Source organism: Bidens hawaiensis, unplaced genomic scaffold (assembly GCF_021521415.1).
Source record: "Bidens hawaiensis isolate Kalapana, Puna unplaced genomic scaffold, B.hawaiensis_p1.1 tig00010467_1, whole genome shotgun sequence".
In the NCBI taxonomy this organism is placed as follows: Eukaryota; Viridiplantae; Streptophyta; class Magnoliopsida; order Asterales; family Asteraceae; genus Bidens; species Bidens hawaiensis.
In genome coordinates this window covers 319584-340458 of record NW_027491799.1, presented here as the reverse complement: position 1 = coordinate 340458, position 20875 = coordinate 319584, and the positions used below count along the sequence as shown (strand labels likewise).

The window sequence follows — 20875 nt, the reverse complement described above, 5'->3', positions numbered from 1 at the left end:
GGATATCGGCGCGAAGATTCTCATCAAAGGGAATCCAGATGCGATTGAGATAGCAGAGAATTCCACTCAGATTAGGGACAAAGAGTGCTTCCGCGCCACACGCTAACTCGGCGCGAAGGTTACCATTACTGATGGATGCGCGCTGCGCGTCACGAATACGCGATTCAAGGTTGCTTTGAATCGGCGCGAAGTGAAGCTGGGTGCGCGGCAAGATACAGTTAAGCTGGCAGGGTTTTCGGCTGAGCGCATCGGCTACCACATTAGCCTTACCAGGATGATACCGGATCTCACAATCGTAATCGCTGATGAGTTCGTTCCATCGGCGTTGTCTCATGTTAAGTTCCTTCTGATCAAAGATATGCTGAAGGCTTTTATGGTCAGTGTAGAGGATACACTTAGTACCATAAAGGTAGTGTCTCCAGATCTTCATGGCAAAAACAACTGCACCAAGTTCGAGGTCGTGAGTTGTATAATTCTTTTCATGAACCTTAAGTTGCCTTGATGCGTAAGCGATAACCTTGCCTCGTTGCATAAGAACACAACCGAGACCTTGGTTGGAGGCATCGCAGTACACGACAAAATCATCATTACCCTCAGGTAGCGCAAGAACAGGAGCTTCACACAACAAACGCTTGAGCGTTAGAAAGGCTTCTTCTTGCTTCGAGCCCCAAATATACGGTTTACCTTTGTGCGTTAGAGCTGTTAAAGGCAAAGCGATCTTCGAGAAGTTCGAAATGAAGCGCCGGTAATAACCAGCTAAGCCCAGAAAGGAACGGATTTCGGAAGGAGAGGATGGCGTAATCCAGTTCTTGATTGCTTCAATTTTGGATGGGTCGACATGAATACCCATCTTGTTCACAACATGACCAAGAAACTGTACTTCATCAGACCAGAATTCGCACTTGGAAAGCTTAGCATAGAGTTGCTCAGCTCTAAGCTTTTGCAATACCAATCGGAGATGTTGCTCATGCTCGGCCTTGGTCTTAGAATACACCAGAACATCATCGATAAACACAATCACGAATTTATCCAAGAAAGGCCTACACACCCGATTCATTAGATCCATGAAAACGGCGGGTGCGTTGGTTAAACCGAAGGACATGACCAAGAATTCAAAATGGCCATAACGAGTTCGAAAAGCAGTCTTCGGAACATCCTCATCGCGGATGCGCAACTGGTGATAGCCAGAGCGGAGATCGATCTTGGAAAAACAAGAGGCACCTTGGAGTTGATCGAAGAGGTCGTCAATACGCGGTAAGGGATACCGGTTCTTAATGGTGAGTTTGTTCAACTCGCGGTAATCTATACACATGCGAAACGATCCATCTTTCTTTTTAACGAACAACACCGGAGCACCCCAGGGCGAAGAGCTAGGGCGAATGAATCCTTTAGCAGTCAACTCTTGAAGTTGGCTTGCCAATTCTTGCATCTCAGCGGGTGCAAGACGATAAGGAGATTTAGCTACGGGGGAAGCACCAGGGACAAGATCAATACGGAACTCGACTTCACGAGCGGGAGGGACACCAGGAAGATCATCAGGAAAAACTTCAGGAAAATCACGCACAACAGGGATATCGCGAAGCTTCTTCTCTTCAGCAGGTTTGACCACATGGGCTAAGAATGCAATACACCTTTTTCGCATGAGTCTTCGGGCTTCGGCGCAAGACATAAGTTTAAGACCGCGGGAGGGTTTTTCGCCGTAGATGTGAAGATCACCATTTTCTCGAGGAATGCGAATCAACTTCTTGGCGCAAATAACTTCGGCGCGATTATTCGAGAGCCAGTCCATTCCAACAATAACATCAAAGCTCCCAAGAGGCATGGGGATGAGGTCGATCAGGAAATCGTTTTCGTTAAGGTTAAGCGTGCAATCTTTAATCACCGAGTTAATTAAAACAGTTTCACCGTTAGCCAATTCGACTGAAAAATTTTCTTTTAAATCGCTGCGCGGTCGCGCAAGCTTCTGCTCAAACGCGCGAGAAATAAAACTTCGATCGGCGCCAGTATCAAAAAGTACAGAAGCATAAAATCCGTTAAGCAAAAATGTACCATTAACTACGTCATGATTCGCTTGCGCTTGGTGCGCGGTTATGTTAAAAGCTCGTCCGCGTGTCACTTGGTTCGAAATCTGGTTCACCGGATTCGCTTGTGTGATTTGCACTTGTAGTCTCGGGCACGCGTTCCGGAAATGACTGGGATCACCGCAGTTATAGCACGACCTGGGTCGTGGGTTTTGGTAGGTTAGTTGTGGGTTCTGCGGGTAGACTGATGGTGTTGGCGCAATTGGGTTGGCGGAAGGGACTCTACAGTATTCAGCAGAATGACCAACGCGGCCACATCGGTTACATTGTCGACACGGGGTTTGGGTTGGGTGGTGAAGTCTACAGGTTGGGCAAAAGGGTTGGTTTCCTGTGTAAGGTTTCTTAGGAGGCGGGGCAGGGAGTGCGGGATTGGTTAAGGCATAGTTGTGGACTACAGGAGGTGTTGGGTAGGCTGACAGTGGGTTAGGCGCATAAACTGGAGGTTGGTATGCGGGTTGCTGGACTATGGGTGGGCTGGTAAGCGCATAGGCCTTGCGCCTGCGCTTGAGGTTGTTACGGTTTGAGGGTTCTGGTTTGGTTTCAGTTGGTTCAGGAACAGTCTTGGTGAGTTTGGTCTTTTCTATTCCCCGCAGGAACAGGGTTCCTGCTCTGACATGGTTGTCGCTGAGCACAGCGGCCAACTCGATGGCGTCAGAGAGGGTTACTGGGTTTCTGGCCCATACAGAATCTTGAATTTCCATGGGGAGACCCCCAAGGAATTTCTCTATGGCTCGGCGGGAAGGGGTAACAAGGTGAGGGACAAGCAGGCTTAGTTCATGGAAGCGCGTCGCGTACTCGCGCGCTTCACCGCTGTACTGCTTAAGATTCCAAAATTCCTCCTCCAGGCGCTTAACTTCGTTGGGAGGGCAGAATTCTCGCGTAAGAATTTCCTTGAATTCCTCCCATGTCATGCTAGAAGCAGCCTCTGCGCCACGCGCATGAGCTATTCCATTCCACCATGTAAGCGCTCTAGATTCCAGGACACTGGAAGCATACAGGGTTCGTTTGTCTGAGGGGCATTGGGTGTGGAGGAAAGTGTTTTCTATCTTCTCAAGCCACTGGAGCATCACGGTGGCTCCTTCAAGACCTGTGAACTTTGGAGGGTTACCCGCGTTAAAGGACTTAATGTTATAACTGGAGGTATTATTTTGGCTCAAAGCTTGGGCTATTGCGGCGGCCATTTCCTGGGAACGTTGCTGTCTACGCATGCGCGAGGCTTCTCTTCTCTGAAATCGGCGAGATAGCGGAGGCATTCTATAAAAATTTTAATTTTAGTTAATATCTTGGTTTTAGCACAAAGTTTAATCTTATAAAGCTTGGTTTCGCGGAGTCAGTTACTGTTAAAAGTTAAAGTAAAATAAATGACCCTAAATGCAGACTTAATAAAGGTAACAAACTCGAATCAAGAATCGACAATTCATGTATCACCATGACTTTCCGAATTCCCAATTTTAAAATATACGAGCAAACGAGTATTGGGGATTGACGATTCATGTATCACCATGACTTTTCAATCTTCAATACAAAATATACAAGAAAATGAGTATTGGAGGTCGACAATTCATGTATCACCATGACTTTTCAAGTCTCCAACCTCAGAACATAATCGTAAATGGAAATTGAAAATCAACTATTCATGTATCACCATGACTTTCCGGATTTTCAAATCCAACAAACGAATATGTAAGTAAAATCAATAAAAATCGAAATTCAACAAAAATCGAAATATCGCGGAATAAAACATAAAATCATATACTGCGCAAGCGCGAGCATATTCATAAACAACGAGTAATTAACAATAAGCGCGCAAACATGAGAATTCTCTCATGCGCGAGAAGGGACTCTTAGGTATTCTAGGCCGTTACGTCTAACCACCTATCCTAAAGTCAACGAGCTCTGATACCAATCTTTAACACCCCGACCAAAGGCGGATTATACATCGGGGCGCCACATATTGTTTCATTACTCGTGACACTATTGGGTGTCAATATTTAATAAATACATTCATTCGCGCACGCGCAAAGTAAACAAGATAACATAAAACATCATAAATCAATATATTATAAATCATAATATTCGAACAGCAAAAACTTGTCTTGATACATTTTAATCTAGGTCCAAAATAAAGAAAACTTCCTACGTGTCCACAAGCTCCAAAACAGCTACTGCAAACCTGAACATGTGTTAAAATAAACGTCAAACACTTGCGTGTTGGTGAGAAATCAAGTTTAATACAATACATAGATAACAATAAATCTGCGCGCAACACGTGTATGTCTGGTGTTTAACAAGGGTGCAATCAGATTGTGATCAAGCCTAAATAGATCATAGCTCATAGTTCATAGTTCAATCCGTGCTCCCAATTGAGCACAAAAACGAGAAAACATCTGTGCAAGTGTAAACAAAGAAAACCGTAAACGATAGGTCTCCCGTGTTCATCTAATGGATCCATGAAAACTGCGGAATAGGCCGAACAAAGCGGTTAATGATACACACATACAAATAACAGCCAAGTAAACGTCCTCAACACATGGGATACTGCGCGACTAAAGTTCATAAACAAGTTTAAGACTCTAAGTTTGTACGAACACATGAACATCCCAAAACAGTAAAAATAAAAAGGGATTAGGTACGAGATTACTCACTTGATAAACGATGCGGTGTAAGATAAAGCAAGAACCAACTTTAAACAAGCACAGGTTAACCTATAATTAAGATTATTGTTTTAATGATTTGTTTTAAGTCTTGATTATAAGTTAGCATAATTAATGAGTAAATTATTATATATAATATATATATTACCGGAAAAGCAGGGCAGAACAGGGAGGAAGACGGAGGCAGAGAGGAGGCGGCAGAGAGAGCAAGGAGCAAGAGAACAGGAGAGATTAAGTGTTTGTGTGTGTAGTGTTATGAAAATATTATTATTATTTATAGAGAAACCCTAGGAGACATAAATCCAGAAAAAGGGGAAAAGATTCCAAGACAAACAGAACAAGACAAAACAAAAGATAACAAAAGATATCAAAAGATATGGCAGCTGCAGGGGGCAAGATAAAGCTGACAGGGAACAGTAAAAAAGGCATGGGCGGTTCAGAAAAAGGTACTGGTCAAGCATGGCAAAAGCAGATCTCAAAAGATTATGTCAGTCACTTTATCTGCCAACCAATGGGGTTGGTGCGCATGCTGCGCCGAAAGTAACTTTTCAGACATAAAGCAGATTAGGTTAACAGCTCAAAAGATAAGACAACACAAAAGCAAACGGCTAGATTAAACAGAAGAAAACTCAAAGGGTTTAGCGCGAGAAGGCTAAGGCGCGCCGCGGGAAGAATCACATTTCTTAGCGCGCCGCGGGAGGAACTATAATTCCTCGCGCGCCGCGGGAAGAACTAAAATTCTTCGCGCGTCGAGGGATGAACTACGATCCTTAGCGCGCTGCGAGAACTACAAATCCTTAGCGCGTCGCGGGAAGAACTACCGTTCTTCGCGCGCTGCGAGAAGAATTACAATTCTTAGCGCGCTGCGAGAAGAGTTCGTCTCGCGTATCGCTGGAACAGATGGTCTTCACGCAGGCTTCCTTGTAAGGAGTCTGGCGCGTGGAGCTGCGCAGACAACCTTAGGCGGGAAGGAACAAAGGACAAGCAAAGAGTTAGAAGAAAAAGAGGGAAACAATGCGTAAGGGCGGGACGGCGACAAGAGGGAAAAGAAGGCGGAAAGAGAGAAGGAAGAGGGACGGGACGGCGGAAAGAAAGAGAGAGAAAGAGGCGGGAAGGAAAATACATTATTATTAAAAGTAAAATATAAGTATAAATATTAAATCATAAAAGGAGATCGGGTCAGAGAAACGGGTACCTGGGTCGGGTCGGATCAGGGCAGATGCCACAACCACATCGTCCTCAGCCAGGTCAGCATAAACCACTTCTGCAAGTTCAACAGCAGAGTCAAAAGTAGCAGGTTTATTTGCCTTGACTAACATGCGGACTTTTTGTGGCAATCCCCTCACATAACATTTGATTCTCTGGACCTCAGTGTCAACCATATCAGGTACCAACCTAGATAGTCGGTTGAATTCAGTAGTATACTCACGATGCGTCATCGTACCGGCCTTTAAATTCAGGAACTTCATCTCCGTCCTTTCAACCTCGGCATCTGCACAAAACTTCTTCATCACCAACTCTTTCAGATCGTCCCATCTCAAAGCCTTGATCTCATCCCTAGTCTTTCTCTGCTCCACACTTTCCCACCAATACATAGCTTCTTCCTCAAATGACTGAGTAGCATACCCCACAGCTTGGTCGGGACGGCATTCGCTAATGCGGATAATCTTGTCCATAGTGGTTATCCATTGGAGAGTAGCGATTGCGTCTCCCAACCCAGTCAGCTTTGGCGGGTCGCATCCTTTGAAGGACTTATAGTTGCACCCATCTTGGCCTCTTTTCCTGTCATCGACCTTCACAGATTTATCCTCACTCGAGGCCTCTCTTTCTCCTTCCCCATCCTTTCTACCATCACCACCTGCCCCTTCAGCAGTTCGTTCACGGCTTCCCGCAGATCTTTCGGGATTCAGGTTCTTCACAGCAACAACTACAGCTTGAACAATGGCTGCTTGAACTGCAGGGCTAAGTTGAACCTCTTCGTTGTTGTTCTGGTCTCCTCCAGCTGCGCTTCCTTCATCTTCGGCGTGGGAAGCTTCTTCTACCGAGGGTTGCCGGACAAGACGAGGCCTGCCACGACGTCCAGTGCGACCCCCAGTTCCAACAAATTCTCCAGCTCCAGCCATTAGTATTCTAAAAGGGAAAACACAAACATCATCACTCAAGGAACTATTTAGAACAAGGATAGCAAGGCTAACAGGTAATAACAGTGGCCAGCTGTGACTAGCTGATCACGTTGCTTTCCGTGTCCTATACACTTCCCTTTATGAGTCTATTTGTGCTGGTTCTACTTAAGCAGTTAGTCAAATCAAACAATCAATTATTCCTATCCCTGCCGTTCACGTATCTTTTCTTTCTCATTAACATATATCATTTAATCATACACTTTACCTTTACTGATCTTGCTTGAGCGACACATGGCATTCTTGAACTGGCATCTTCTTTCTTTTCTTACTTAAACCCCATTCTCTGTTCGAGTCTAAGCATGTAGGATGCTTAAATCTCTCGAACTTTGCTCTGATACCAACTTGTAAGGCCCCGACACCGGTAGCCCTACTTTAGCGTTGGATTTACTCATAAACGCAGTTCTAAATATCAGAGTTAATTAAAACATTCGCGGAATATAAAAACTTTCATAAAACCTTTCATAACAAAACACGTCTTGTCTTAAAACATCATTTTGTCTTTCAAAATTAACGAACATTAACTTAAACGTCTTGAGTCTTCCGATGCCAGCCTCTTATTCAGTGCCACGTGTCTCCTCAAGCGAGCTGCCTCATCCTACTCACCTGCGTGCATACTAAAAGTCAGCTACGCTGAGTGAGTTCTAGTTAATCGGACGCCACACAATACATACACATACATACATATCTGAAGATACATATACATACTTAACCAATTACCCTTCTGTTCTACATACATACTTACTACCATACGTACATACATATCTACAATCACTAACCTCAGTCTACCGAGAGTACGTTCATAGTCCGCCGTCTATACCTGTACTCAAGGTCGTGAACACTAAAGGTCCGCCGTCCTTACCTATGTTCACCATTTATGGTACGTACAAGGTCCGCTATCCTTCTCTATACCATCATACATCCACAACACGTACAAGGTCCACGATCCTTCCCTATGTTGCAACCTAATTCATAGCACGTACGAGGTCCGCAGTCCTCCCCCATGCTAAAGCACGTATAAGGTCCACAGTCCTTTCCTGTGCTGACGCCTACCTATATTACGTATAAGGTCCGCAGTCCTTATCTACGTTACGTATAAGGTCCGCCGTCCTTATCTACGTTGGCGTCTATCTCCTATAACACGTATAAGGCCTACCGTCTCTATCTACGTTTATATCTATCATCTACATCACGTATAAGGCTCGCAGTCCTTAACTACGCCATCACCATCCGAGTCTATGTCCGACAGAAGCTAGAGGGATTTGCCATCCTAACTTACTATGTCGAACGTAGAACTCACATACCATTCGTGTACCTGTATACACATACTTCACATATACAATAATTACATTATAGCATAAAAACATTCTAGGTGTTCTTTACATCCTTCATTTAACAACCATACCCCTTGTCGTTACGTGCAATATCCGAAGATCGTTCACGCCCCGACAAGTATTCATTTGTAATATTCATACATCTTCGATATATAATATTCGTACCTTTATTTTTAACCTGACAGTACGCGCAATATCCGAAGATCGTTCGCGTACCGACAAGCAATCATTCATATCCATCACATATATCACATATAGCATACACTTATCACTTAGGATAAATGTATTAACAACACATCGAGTATGCACACAGCCCCGAAAACATAACAAGGAATGAGGCTAGAAACTCACCTGAACTCTGCTTCTTCCTCTGATAGTTGTAAATCCCTTCTTTAACTGAGCTCGGCTGACTGTATAAGTTACACGTATCAATACTCGCCTGATCTAATCTGGTGGCCTAGTATTAGCTTACTTTTACTTATCGTTTTAATCTATTCTCTAATCGAACTTGACTTTAGGCGAAGTTAAACCTTAGGCGAACTTAGCTTTAGGCGAAGTTAAACCTTAGGCGAACTTGGCTTTAGGCGAAGTTGTCATCAGGCGAACTTGGCTTTAGGCGAAGTTGTCATCAGGCGAACTTGGCTTTAGGCGAAGTTGTCATCAGGCGAACTTAGCTTGCAGGCGAAGTTCATCAGGCGAACTTAGCTTGCAGGCGAAGTTGTCTTCTGCAGCTACTGTTCGTTCTTAAATCCCTTAATCACCTTCGTTTCTTAACCAAATAACTCGATTTAGGTACCCACGGGATCGTCTGACCAGCGCCTACAAACCCCAACCATCAATTCGACCTAACATCGATGTTTAAAGGGTGCGATTTAGGCATATAGGTTACGGGTTCTTTTTATCAATCGATTAACCCATCAAATCATAACCATTTTCAGTAAGATTAGCTTTGTTGGATTCGTTTTTACCATACAAACTCAGATTTATCATTTCTCAAATCAACCCGAACCTACACGAACGATTTCTAACTATAAACGTACCTTGAACGAGTCGAACTACGAACACGGTTAAGCCTTGATGTTGTTTTGGTCCGTCACAACGTTCCAGCACCAACAAGCTCGGGTTTTCGCCTTCGGATCTTGGTTCGGGTCGTGTGTGTATGGAATATGTGAGAATGAGGATTAAAGGGTGATTAATGGTATTTATATTTAGGGATCATGGGCTTAAGCCCATGGACTCTCCTTCCTTCTTTCATAACCCAAGTCCATAACTCATATCCATTACCCAACACTAGCCCGACCCATACCAACTCCTACTCTATTTATTTATTTCCCGATAACCCGAGTAAACTTTCCCTCTATTATTAAGTAATATAATTAATATCATTTTGGAAATTTCGGGATGTTACACGGTGTAACTTAACGTTTTAAAATTTTGCTTGTAAGTTTGGTGTTGTGGTATGTTGATCAGCTTTTAGCTTTTTGCTAGATTATGAAGTTTATTAATAAAATTTTGGTTGTTCAAAAGAAAAGGTTAATTCATTACGTGTTTATAGAGAAAAGTTAATAATAAACTCTATATCTACATGTAGTGGCGTGACCGAATGTTTTTCACTCACGCCTAAAATCCTCAACATTACACCACTCTTAACGCCACAAACTCATAGAACCTTCGCATAGGTTTTGATCACCACCCCCAAAAGAAAAAGGCTATACAATTACGTGTTTATAGGAAAAAGCTAATGATAAACTCCATATTTAAATCTAGTGACGTGACCTAATGTTTTTCACTTACGCCTAAAATCAGTGACGTAGCCCGACATTTTTCACTTACACCTAAAATCCTCGATATTAAACCCCTATAACCCGAGAGAATCTTGGCGTGGGTTTTAACCACCGCCTCTCTTCCCACAATAATCACATTCTCACCACACTCAAACCCAAACCCTAATTCCAACATGTCGTCAAATCACAACCAATACGACGACGATCACCACCACAACCGTCGTCTCTACAACCCTTACAAAGACCTCCAAATACCCACACAAACCCCCCTATACAAACTCCCCACATCTCCCCAATACCTCTTCCAAGAAGAATCCATCGCTCAACGCCGTTCATGGGGTGAAAACTTAACCTACTACACCGGCATCGGCTACCTCGCCGGAGCCGTTGCCGGCGCCGGAAAAGGCTGCACAACCGCCGTCAAAACCTTTGAAACCGCAGACACGGCGAAAATTAGGGTTAATAGGATACTGAATGGGTCGGGAGAGTGGGGGAGGAGGTACGGGAACCGGGCGGGTGTGATTGGGTTGTTGTATGCGGGGATGGAGAGCGGGATGGTTGCGGTGAGGGGTACGGATGATGTTATTAATAGTGTGGTGGCCGGGTTGGGTACGGGGGTGGTTTATAGGGCGGCGAGTGGGATTAGGTCGGCTGCGGTGGCGGGAGCAGTTGGTGGGATTTTGGTGGGGTTAGGGGTTGCTGGGAAGCAGGTTTTGAAGAGGTATGTGCCGATTTGAGGGTTGTCGTGATCGGTTGAGTCGAGTTTTGGTTGATCAAGAGTTTAGAAAAGGTTAGGGAGCTTCATAATTTTGTTGTGCCCTTTATAATGAGTACTGTGTTAGTGTTTAATACAGGAAGGGTTTGGTGGCAAATAAAGTCATGTTGACATTGATATGCATGTTCTATTACAGTTTTATGCAGCAGCTTGTTTGTTATATAGATGTTAGTATTAGTGAAGTTTGTTTTTGAATAATGGTGTTTTGGTGATGTAAAGATCACAAGGCCTAAGTGGTGTGTTTGCTGTTTTTTTGAAGTTGATAAATCTCATTTGTAGTAAACATGAAACCGGTTTTCATAATTCTTACTTGAAAAAATTACAACATACTCGTTTTAAGTCTATAAGCTGTCTCTTTTGGTCCATATTGCCTCTTAACAAAAACCCAAAAACTTCTAAGAATGAGTCTTTATTCTTAATAATTTGATCCAATAGAGTCTATTATGTCAAATATTGAATGGCGACATCATGCGCAAGCGAGAGACCAGTTGACTTGAAGTCGCCGTGTCACCTGTGTCTTATGTAATTGCAGCGCGTCAACTTCTGTGATGTGTGTGCATCATGTATGCTTGATGCGCACATTTTTAAACCAAGTTGGCGCATATGTTAATCCTGAAAATCAAGCTGATTAGTTGTGTGTTTGTAGTATGAAAAAGCATACTCGGGTCATTCTAGACTTTTGAGTTGTGAATTTCCCCATACGAAATCAATTCAATCCTCCAGGTATTAATTTTTGGTTTTGAAAGGTGTGAGGCGTTTCGAAGAGTTTATGTTCTAAAAGCAGAGGTTACGCAAGGGGAGAGCTTAACATACTAGAGACGTTGCTCTACGTTTTATTCACAACACTGTAACCAAAAGGCTGCATTTCTTACGTCTCTTTACGTATCCATAATTTTGAACCCGAATTTTTACAATCACTAAATCAAACGCCGCTTAAGATTTTCACTTCCATTACCATTTGATATATGAGTTAATCAAGTCATAGTAAATATAAAGTTTAATCAACTAAAAGATAAAAAATACAATTTGATGTAACGACATCAAGGTCAACAAGTGGTCAGTCGGTTTTCCATGCAAGACCACCTATTTATGTAAAATTCTAAAACAATCTGCCAAGATGGATTAGAAATAAATGAAACCAAGACACTAAGTTGGTTTGGTTTTATTTTCGTTACACGCAAGTGCAAGAATCAACTCGAGAATTATCTCCTGCACAATAGATGTTAACTCTATACATGTCCAAAACTGAGTTCATAGCTCAACCGCTAAACAGCCTCTCTTTTTTTCTTATTTTGAAACAAAAGATTTCATCATGTGATCAACCGAAAGCCAGTGGGTAACAACACATGGAAAGAAATTGGTAATTGCAAATGAAAACAAAATCAAAAGAAGAAAATAGATGAGGTATTTAAAGCAACATTGTCTCTGGGTTCTCTATGTAGCCTTTGAATGCCTTTAGCCATTCTGCACCAATAGCACCTAATAACCCGAAAACCGCTTGTTAGCATCTCATTAACCAAATTAGATAATTATTGAAATAATAAGTAAACATTATTGTCACATACCATCAATAACACGATGATCACAACTCAATGTGACAGACATGTATGATGCAAACTTAAATTCTCCCGCTGCTGAACCGGGAATAACCCTTTTCTCAGCTGCACATAATTTATTTATATAAGTATTATTTATTGTTAAGTTTGTAAATCAGAAATATATAATAATGCAAACATGGTTTTAAAATGAGCTTTTTTATCTATCTACTAACCAGATCCAACTGCTAGAATGCCGGCCTGTGGTGGATTTATAATGGCACAGAACTGCTTGACTCCAAACGGGCCTCCTAGATTTGAAACAGTGAACGTACCACCCTACAAAAAAAGAGAGTATTAAGTATTAAGTACCGAATCATGTTTGAAGATGAACCAAATAGTTTTAACAGATAGATGGGAACCATTCAGACCTCATATTCAGCTGGTTTCAAGCTGTTTTCTCTTGCTTTCTTGGCTAAGTTCTTAACATCCTCTGAAATTGCTGACAAGCCCTTCTTATCAGCATCCTGCACAAATCCAAATTATAACCTCATAAAATGTTTATAATAAGTTTTTAAGTCACAAACATGATATATATAGAGGTTGCAATTTCTACCCATTTACTTATAAATGGGTCAACTCAAATATGTTCTATCTTTAACAAGTCAAAAGGTTTCTATGAAATTTGTATGCATATAACCTCGTCCATTTTGCCACCTGTAAATTATAGTAATGGCGACTGACTTACCCTTACAACAGGGACAAAGAGGCCATTATCGGTCTGCACAGCCACGTTGATGTGCACTTCATGAAACCTGTAAATTCAACCATAAAACACATGTCACTATTATGCATGTCAAGTTGCTCTAATAATATTTTCTTACAGACTAAAAAAAAAACAATTCCAAATTGGTTATACTTACTGACGAATATAATCGTTAGTCCATGAACTGTTACATTGAGGAACCTTACGGAGAGCTAATGCTGCAGCCTGCAAAAATAGACCAAAATAAAGTAAGTACTTTGATCTTATTAAATTATCAACCAGAATCCAAAATGAAACTCGTTAAAAATCCAACTAATTATACCTTAATCACAAGATCATTAATGGATATCTTCTTCCCTCCTGAAGCTTCTTGTAATGCGTTGAGTTCCGCACGCAATCTGTACAAACAAAACATCAATCAGATCATCTTATGAGAGACTGACTAGTGTTTAGCATTTCACATTTAGGTTTAAATCAAAACTCACTTTGTTAGTTTGTCAACACATGTATCTACAGTAAGATAATAATGAGGAATAGTTTGCTTTGACATCAACAACCGTGATGCGGTGACCTGTTAATGTTACAAGATCAATTATTAGTATATATGTAATTAGAAAGAGTGTACTGTGTAGTTCTTGTATCAAATTTAGAAGTCATGTGGATAAGGGTATAAATGACCTTTCTGATCTGAGAGTTTGGAATGTCAGTGTAATTAATAGCAGAAACAGGTGCTTTAGAATCAGCCTTTGATGGTGCTGCTGGAAGATCTTTCTTACCAGAAGCTACAAAAGAAGAGGGGCACAGGTGAGTTGAAACAAATATAATTGAGCAACCAAAATATATCCAACTTTATTTGAATTATAATAAGAAATACCTAAGTATTCTTCGATGTCCGCCTTCACAATGCTTCCATCAGGGCCTGTACCTTTAATGCTTGATAAAGGTACCTAATTATATAAAACCATCAACATGAACAAACATGAGAATACAGTTAGTTCTAAAAAAAATCAGGTTTATGGTAGTAGAATTAGAATATATAAGATCAGATACATTGTTATCTTCAGCCAATATTCTTGCAAGAGGACTAGCAAAAACACGGTCTGTTGGAGGTGCTGTACTGGGCTTTGCAGGTTTTGGTTCAGGTGGACTGGGTGACTTTTCAACTACCTCTTCTTTGGCAGGGGCACTTTCTGCTGGGGGAGTTTGTGGGGCCCCACCACCTGATGCTTCGGGTTTGTAATCTTTAAATTTTTCAATATCATCCTTGTCTTCAACAGTTATTGCAATCACCTGCCACAAGTATAGTTACTTTCGTACCTCCTCGCTATAACTTAACCACTTAGAAGACATTCACCCTCAAAGTAAGTTGCACGTCAACCAAAATTAGTTGGTTAAACTCAAATCCATGCAGAAATGTATATATTATATCGAATGGGTCGGTTAGGTTGAGCTAAAAGACTTAACTAAAAAAACATGTAAAATAAAGTATATTCAAATGCATAAAAGTTAAAAACCTACTAAAGCACTTGATTAAAAAAAGTCTGCTTGTTTTAGTAATTACTCATTTCCACTTTAAAAATGTCAACGCCCTGCTTGCGGTGCGCACATATAATGTATATATGTGTGAACCCTTGGGTGGGCAAAAGTAAAATTGCACTACTTTTGACGTTATTTTACTAATCACGTGAAAATAACGTTAAAAGTGGCGGAAGGTTAATCAGGCATCATGTGGTGGCGTTGATAGCCGAAAGACAAGGGCACATGCACCAATCAGCCGGTGTCCCGATGATTGAGTGTTATGTGTCTTATGTCCAAGGCTTGATTCAAAACTACTATCGAGCCGGGGGTCTCACCGGAAGCAGCCTCTCTATCCCTATGGGATAGAGGTAAGGCTGTCTACATCTTACCCTCCTCAGACCCTACCATAGCATTGCTATTGGTGGGATATACTGAGTACGATGATGATGACTTTAAAAATGTCAACTTTTTTGTGCTTTACAACTAATGGTCAAGTGGATTAAGCTAAAAGATTTAACTATCATTTCATTTGCTAGTTTTTGTAATTAATCATTTCAAAAATCAAAGAAAAGAAGTAGGTGGGTCAACCCGACCTAAACTCGCCTCATTTTGAAACCGTTTTTGAGCTATTACCCAGCCCATCCAACCCACTCATTTTGTCACCACAGATATCAACATATAATAGATGAATTTATTTGTAAGAGAAGACATCAGCATATGAACTGTAAGCCCAATTATACTAATTTGAAATATAACCAAATGATACTCCAATAACAGAATATACAACATATAACGTGTGGCCCTGCCATCATATAGAGATCAAATACCTCGCCAACTTTGATTTCTTTTGCTCCATCTCCGTGTATAATTTTAGCAAGATATCCTTCCTCCATACACTCCATTTCTACAGTCGCTTTATCCTGTAATAAATCAATGCACATGTTGGCAGTCAGTTTGAAGAATTGTACGAAACTCTTCTCAGAGAACAATACTAAGCAGAAAGCCTAAAATTAAAGATAAAGAAGGCGTACTGTTTCAACTTCACAGAGCACTTCACCAGGTGCAACTTGATCACCTTCTTTCTTTAACCAACGCGCTATGTTACCCTGTACAAGAAATCAAGTAAATATTTCAAAAATAAAATAGAATAGAGAAAATTACTGTTTGCATCCCTGTGGTTTGAGGGCGGGGACACATTGAGTCCCTCGAAAAAAAAATGAACTTGTTGAGTCCCTATGGTTTAAAAAAAGAACTGTATGAGTCCCTGCAGTTAAACTTCCATCCATGGAAAGGCTGAAATTACCAATATGCCCTTTCATAAGATTCTTATGAGTCCCTGTGGTTTATGGTGTGCTTAGTTTTAGTCCCTCATTATAAATTTCCATCTAAAATATTTTTTTAACAAAACTAGTCAAACCGAACAACTTTTTTAACAAAACTAATAGAACCGAACTACTTCTTTAACAAAACTAATCGGGCCGAACTAGTTCTTTAACAAAAACTATCGAAGCGAACTTACTTTTTTAACAAAACTAATCGAACCGAACTACTTTTTTTTAACAAAACTAATCGAACCGAACTACATTTTTTAACAAAACTAATCGAACCGAACTACCTTTTTAACAAACTAATCGAACTGAACAACTTTAACAAAACTAATCGAACCAAACAACTTTTTTAACAAAACTATATGAACCGAGCTACTACTTCAACAAACTAATTCGGCCGAACTAGTTTTTTAACAAAAACTAATCGAAACGAACTACTTTTTCTACAAAACTAATCGAAGCGAACTTTTTTTTAACAAAACTAATCGAACCGAACTATTTCTACAAAACTAATCGAAACTAAACTACTTTTTTAACAAAACTAATGCAACCGAACTATTTTTTTAACGAAATTAATAGAACCGAACTATTTTTTTTAACGAAATTAATAGAACCGAACTACTTCTTTAACAAATTAATCGGGCCGAACTAGTGTTTTAACAAAACTAATTGAGCCAAACTACTTTTTAACAAAACTATATGAACCGAACTACTACTTCAACAAACTAATCAGGCCGAACTAGTTGTTTAACAAAAACTAATCGAAACGAACTACTTTTCTACAAAACTAATCAAACCGAACTTACTTTTTTTAACAAAACTAATCAAACCGAACTACTTCTTTAACAAAAACTAAACGGGCCGTATTAATCAAACCGAACTACTTTTTTAACAAAACTAATACAACCGAACTATTTTTGTAACGAAATTAATAGAACCGAACTACTACTTTAACAAAATTAATCAAACCGGTCTACTTTTTCAACAAAACTAATCAAACCGTTGTGTCGGAATCAGGTGGGTTCACCGGAGATGTTGCCGGAAAAGCAAGGTTTATCATAAAATGTTTCAGTTGCCGGAATCTTCGTCTGGTCTCGCTGTCTAGCAACAGTACTTCCACCATAACCCACCATAATCGACATACCATGATAAAAATCCTAGCTCTTGCGTCGCCGCCGCCGTGCACCTGTGGCTTTGTTGTCGTTGCCGCCGTGCTGCCGAGGTGCCATCAGAAAGACTCGCCGGAGAACACCCTCACCCTTCCAGCAACCGTAATCAATAGATATAACATAGAGTGAAGAATGTGGAGTGAAATTAGGATCTCAAACGTTCGAATTGAGACGTGATGTTGAATCAGAGTGTGGATTTAATTGATTTGAGCATCGAATTTAAGATTTAAGTCCAGAAATTGGAATTTGAGGATGAAGATGATGAATAGTGAGTTAGGGTTTGAAGTTTTGAACGATGTTTTTTGTTTTTTTTTCTGCTGTGAAAATACAAGTTTACCCCTCATTTTAACGGGGATGTTAATAAAAGCTTAACACCATGGACTCATACAGTTCGTTTTTTAAACCACAGGGACTCAACAAGTTCATTTTTTTTCGAGGGGCTCAATGTGTCCCCGCCCTCAAACCACAGGGACGCAAACAGTAATTTTCTCAATAGAATATGACAAACTAAAATGAAGAACCATGAGACTTAGAAATAGCACAGACCTCTGTCATTGTAGGTGAAAGGGAAGGCATCCCAAGCTCTTGGTGTGGAGGAAGGTCTGCGGTGTGCAAGCATATATTAAATAAATTTTAAAATAGCACGAAAAGTTTGGTAAAATGAAATTGCTGTTAAAACAAAGCAAATCTCCTACAAATCTCAAGAGAAAATGAACCCCTTGTCAATTGGTATATAAGGATAATTAATCTCGGCCTTGAGCATGAAGTTGCAACATGCAACACATGTAATCTTAATATCAATGTGAATCAACAGCAGTATAGATTCAGCTGATGTTAACATCCCAACAGAAGTACACATATTTCTAAGAATATTGGAACAACACTGTAAGGCAAGTACTAGGTGGAAGAAACTAGAAACCCTTGATGAGCGATTCAGATTTCCATGTCCACCACAGCACATAAGTCTTACATTAGTTTATCAGCTTCATGTAATATTTTCTAATAATATACTAATAAAATGACCATAGACCTATGTATCTCATGTTAATGTTGACTGAGCTACCTATCAATAACTCTAAAGATCCAAATTCAACACAAAATATATGAACATCTAGCAGTTCAAGACTTCACACAATACAATAGCAACCCTGCCTAACAGATGAAAAGTTCTATTCATTAAGCTTCCACTCAGTCTCTTAACAATATTAAAGCAATCAGAAAATGAACATCCTGACTACCCACCCTAAAATGTTCACTGAATATTTACATTCCAGCAAGACCAGCACCAAAACATCACAAAGAATGACTGTAATTCCGTCAGCAAATAAAGAAAGTTCCATACACATCAATAGATTTACACATTTTAACACACAGAATCATGTGTCTAATTAAGGTCACATGTCTCTGTAGCCAGCAAACATTAATGTTGCTCATAAAGATTACCTGATTTTGTAGCAAAACGTCTCCTGAGTTGCGCATCGGAGCTGTTACACGTAAATCATATAATCAGAACATTAATTATGAACACAAATACTTGCAATGGTGGTTAAGATCTTCGAAACTTACCATGAAATTACTCTACTAAACACCATGCCACTAGCAGCAAGTCCATTTTGCACCTAGAAACATAAGCGATGAGTACTCTTCCAACAACAATAGTTTACTTAATCAACATAATGACAAAATAAAATAACCTAAAGATTACCTTTGTGGAATTCACCGCCCTGTAACCTCGAGTGAGCATTGGTGTACTAGACACAGATCCACTGCAAGACTTACACAAACAAACATTCTCCCCTACAACATTGTTAATCTGGCGATTCTTCAACACATCTGCAAAATGAATGCAAACTTCTGTCAACACAATCATCATGTAAATTTTAAACCTGCTGCAACTGAATTACAACTTACCATCCCCTTTGCTAGCAACGGAGCAAGTGCCATGTGTAAACCACCGAACCAGAACCGCATGATCCTGCCTTAGCAGCCCAGAAGCATTTCCATTTCTCAACTAAAAAAAACAATTCAATACAAATAACTTATCAGATATTTCACCTCAAAGTTAACAAAAATCTTCCTGCCTCCACATACAACTAATCTGTAACCTAACCTGTTCAATCTTCACATGCAAATTTACTTTTACTTTCGGCAGCTAGATCTTAAAACAATATCAAAAACGAAACAACCTAACACATCTACATTGGATATGAACACATTCACAGATTCACTAATTCACATGAATCAGTAATCGTCAGTCGGTCAATCGTAGATTCACAAACACAAAACAATGAGTACAATATAAGCCTGTAACTTATTAAAAAATCAAATAAAATATCTCAAAATTAACAGTAAAGTAATCTTCGTCTTACTATTCACAACTAATCAGTAACCTAAACTGCTCAATCTTCACATGCTAACTTACTGTTATTACTGGCAGCTAGATCTTAAAACAATATCAGAGATGAAATGACCTAGCGCGTCTAAAGTCAGTCAGTCAATACAATACAGTTATTACTAATTCACATCAATCAGTAATCGTAAATCGCATGTTCATACATACAGCACATGATATCTGAACATGAAACGAAAGCAAAATGAAAGACGGATAGCAGTAATTAGGATGAAAAGGAAGGATGATCGGTACCTGTTTAGAGTGACGGAAGACGTGAGATGCAAAAGTCATAGTTCGCCGGAAGAAATGGCGTACGGCGGTGGTGGATCTCGTATTGTGAGGGTATTTGTATTATATTGGGTAGGGCTTTTTGCGATGGCAAACCAAAAATGAAATAAGGTCTAGATCGGCGCTCCACAATAACCCATGGATCTCCTGTAAAATGTTATAGTGCGGCTTTTTTCCTTATTTTATTTTTGTTTTCATTTTTAATTCGGTAAAAATGTAGGTTCAAAGTGTAATTCCTGTTGTTGTTGGCGGTTTGTGTTCGGTCAAGTGTAGCTCCTTGGTAGTTTTCTTAATATATTTTTGTTGATTGTTCAATAAAAAAAGGAAAATTAAGAAAAAATAAGCCACCACCTAAATTGTGCTAGAACAAAAGCACCATAGATCAATATGTATGGTTTTTAAATGATTGAGTTTAGCAATTAAAAAGGAATAGTGGCGCGGCTTGTTGTTCGTTTGTCTTTTTTTAATTGTGAATACCATTAATACATATAATTGTCATGTAAAAAATAATAGCTTAATTTGTGAGTTTTGATGAAAAAAGCTTTTTTTTATGTTTTTTATTTGGTTGTGATGGGATTTTAACCGTGTCCCCAGTTATAGGCACTTAATGTCTAACTCGAAACACATCTAAAGCTCTTTTTTACAACATTTTTTAGAGTTTGGTTGTGACGGGATTGTATCCGTGACCTCACTACAGACACTTAAGGTCCAACTCAAAAACCCCTCGTAGGCGAAAACCCAACAACCTGGTAACCCCCCCCCCCCCCTCTGACACAGGCATCGAGGCTCAAACCAGCTAGGAGAACTAACCGGGTTATCACTAAGCCCAGACTCATGACGATGAAAATGCTCTTCAAAATCCTTTTACCTAACTCATTAAACCACTTTGTGTTTTAGTAACAACTCATGTTGGACTTAGAAGGCAAATTCCACCTAACCAAGTGAGCACAATATGTTAAGGTGTGGTTATGTTTTGATTCTGTATGTAAGGCAAGCTGAATTTGCAAAATAGGACTTGTTTGTTTTGAATTAGACACAAATTTAATGCACATGTTGTCTCCCATTGGTAAA

The 20875-nt window shown here is 40.1% G+C and overlaps 3 protein-coding genes across 3 annotated transcripts in view; 2 read left to right on the top strand and 1 right to left on the bottom strand.

The window, feature by feature from the left end:
* LOC143535355 (leucine--tRNA ligase, cytoplasmic-like) overlaps window positions 1-20875 on the top strand; it is a 129453-nt gene that overhangs the window by 58585 nt on the left and 49993 nt on the right. The gene's annotated exons all lie outside the window — the stretch shown is intronic.
* Window positions 10176-10784, top strand: LOC143535330 (mitochondrial import inner membrane translocase subunit TIM23-1-like). Its single transcript, XM_077029614.1, has one exon. The coding sequence runs from the start codon at window positions 10207-10209 to the stop codon at window positions 10768-10770; it is 564 nt and encodes a 187-aa protein (XP_076885729.1). The 5' UTR covers window positions 10176-10206; the 3' UTR covers window positions 10771-10784.
* LOC143535352 (dihydrolipoyllysine-residue acetyltransferase component 2 of pyruvate dehydrogenase complex, mitochondrial-like) lies at window positions 12105-19838 on the bottom strand. The gene is made up of 19 exons (XM_077029631.1): window positions 19769-19838; window positions 19036-19135; window positions 18830-18957; window positions 18691-18743; window positions 18568-18608; window positions 17671-17726; window positions 15659-15733; window positions 15455-15547; window positions 14160-14399; window positions 13984-14056; window positions 13788-13891; window positions 13595-13680; window positions 13432-13507; window positions 13267-13334; window positions 13092-13158; window positions 12775-12870; window positions 12580-12682; window positions 12374-12469; window positions 12105-12287 (listed from the first exon to the last, which is right to left on the bottom strand). The coding sequence occupies exons 1-19, from the start codon at window positions 19805-19807 to the stop codon at window positions 12217-12219; spliced, it is 1665 nt and encodes a 554-aa protein (XP_076885746.1). The 5' UTR covers window positions 19808-19838; the 3' UTR covers window positions 12105-12216.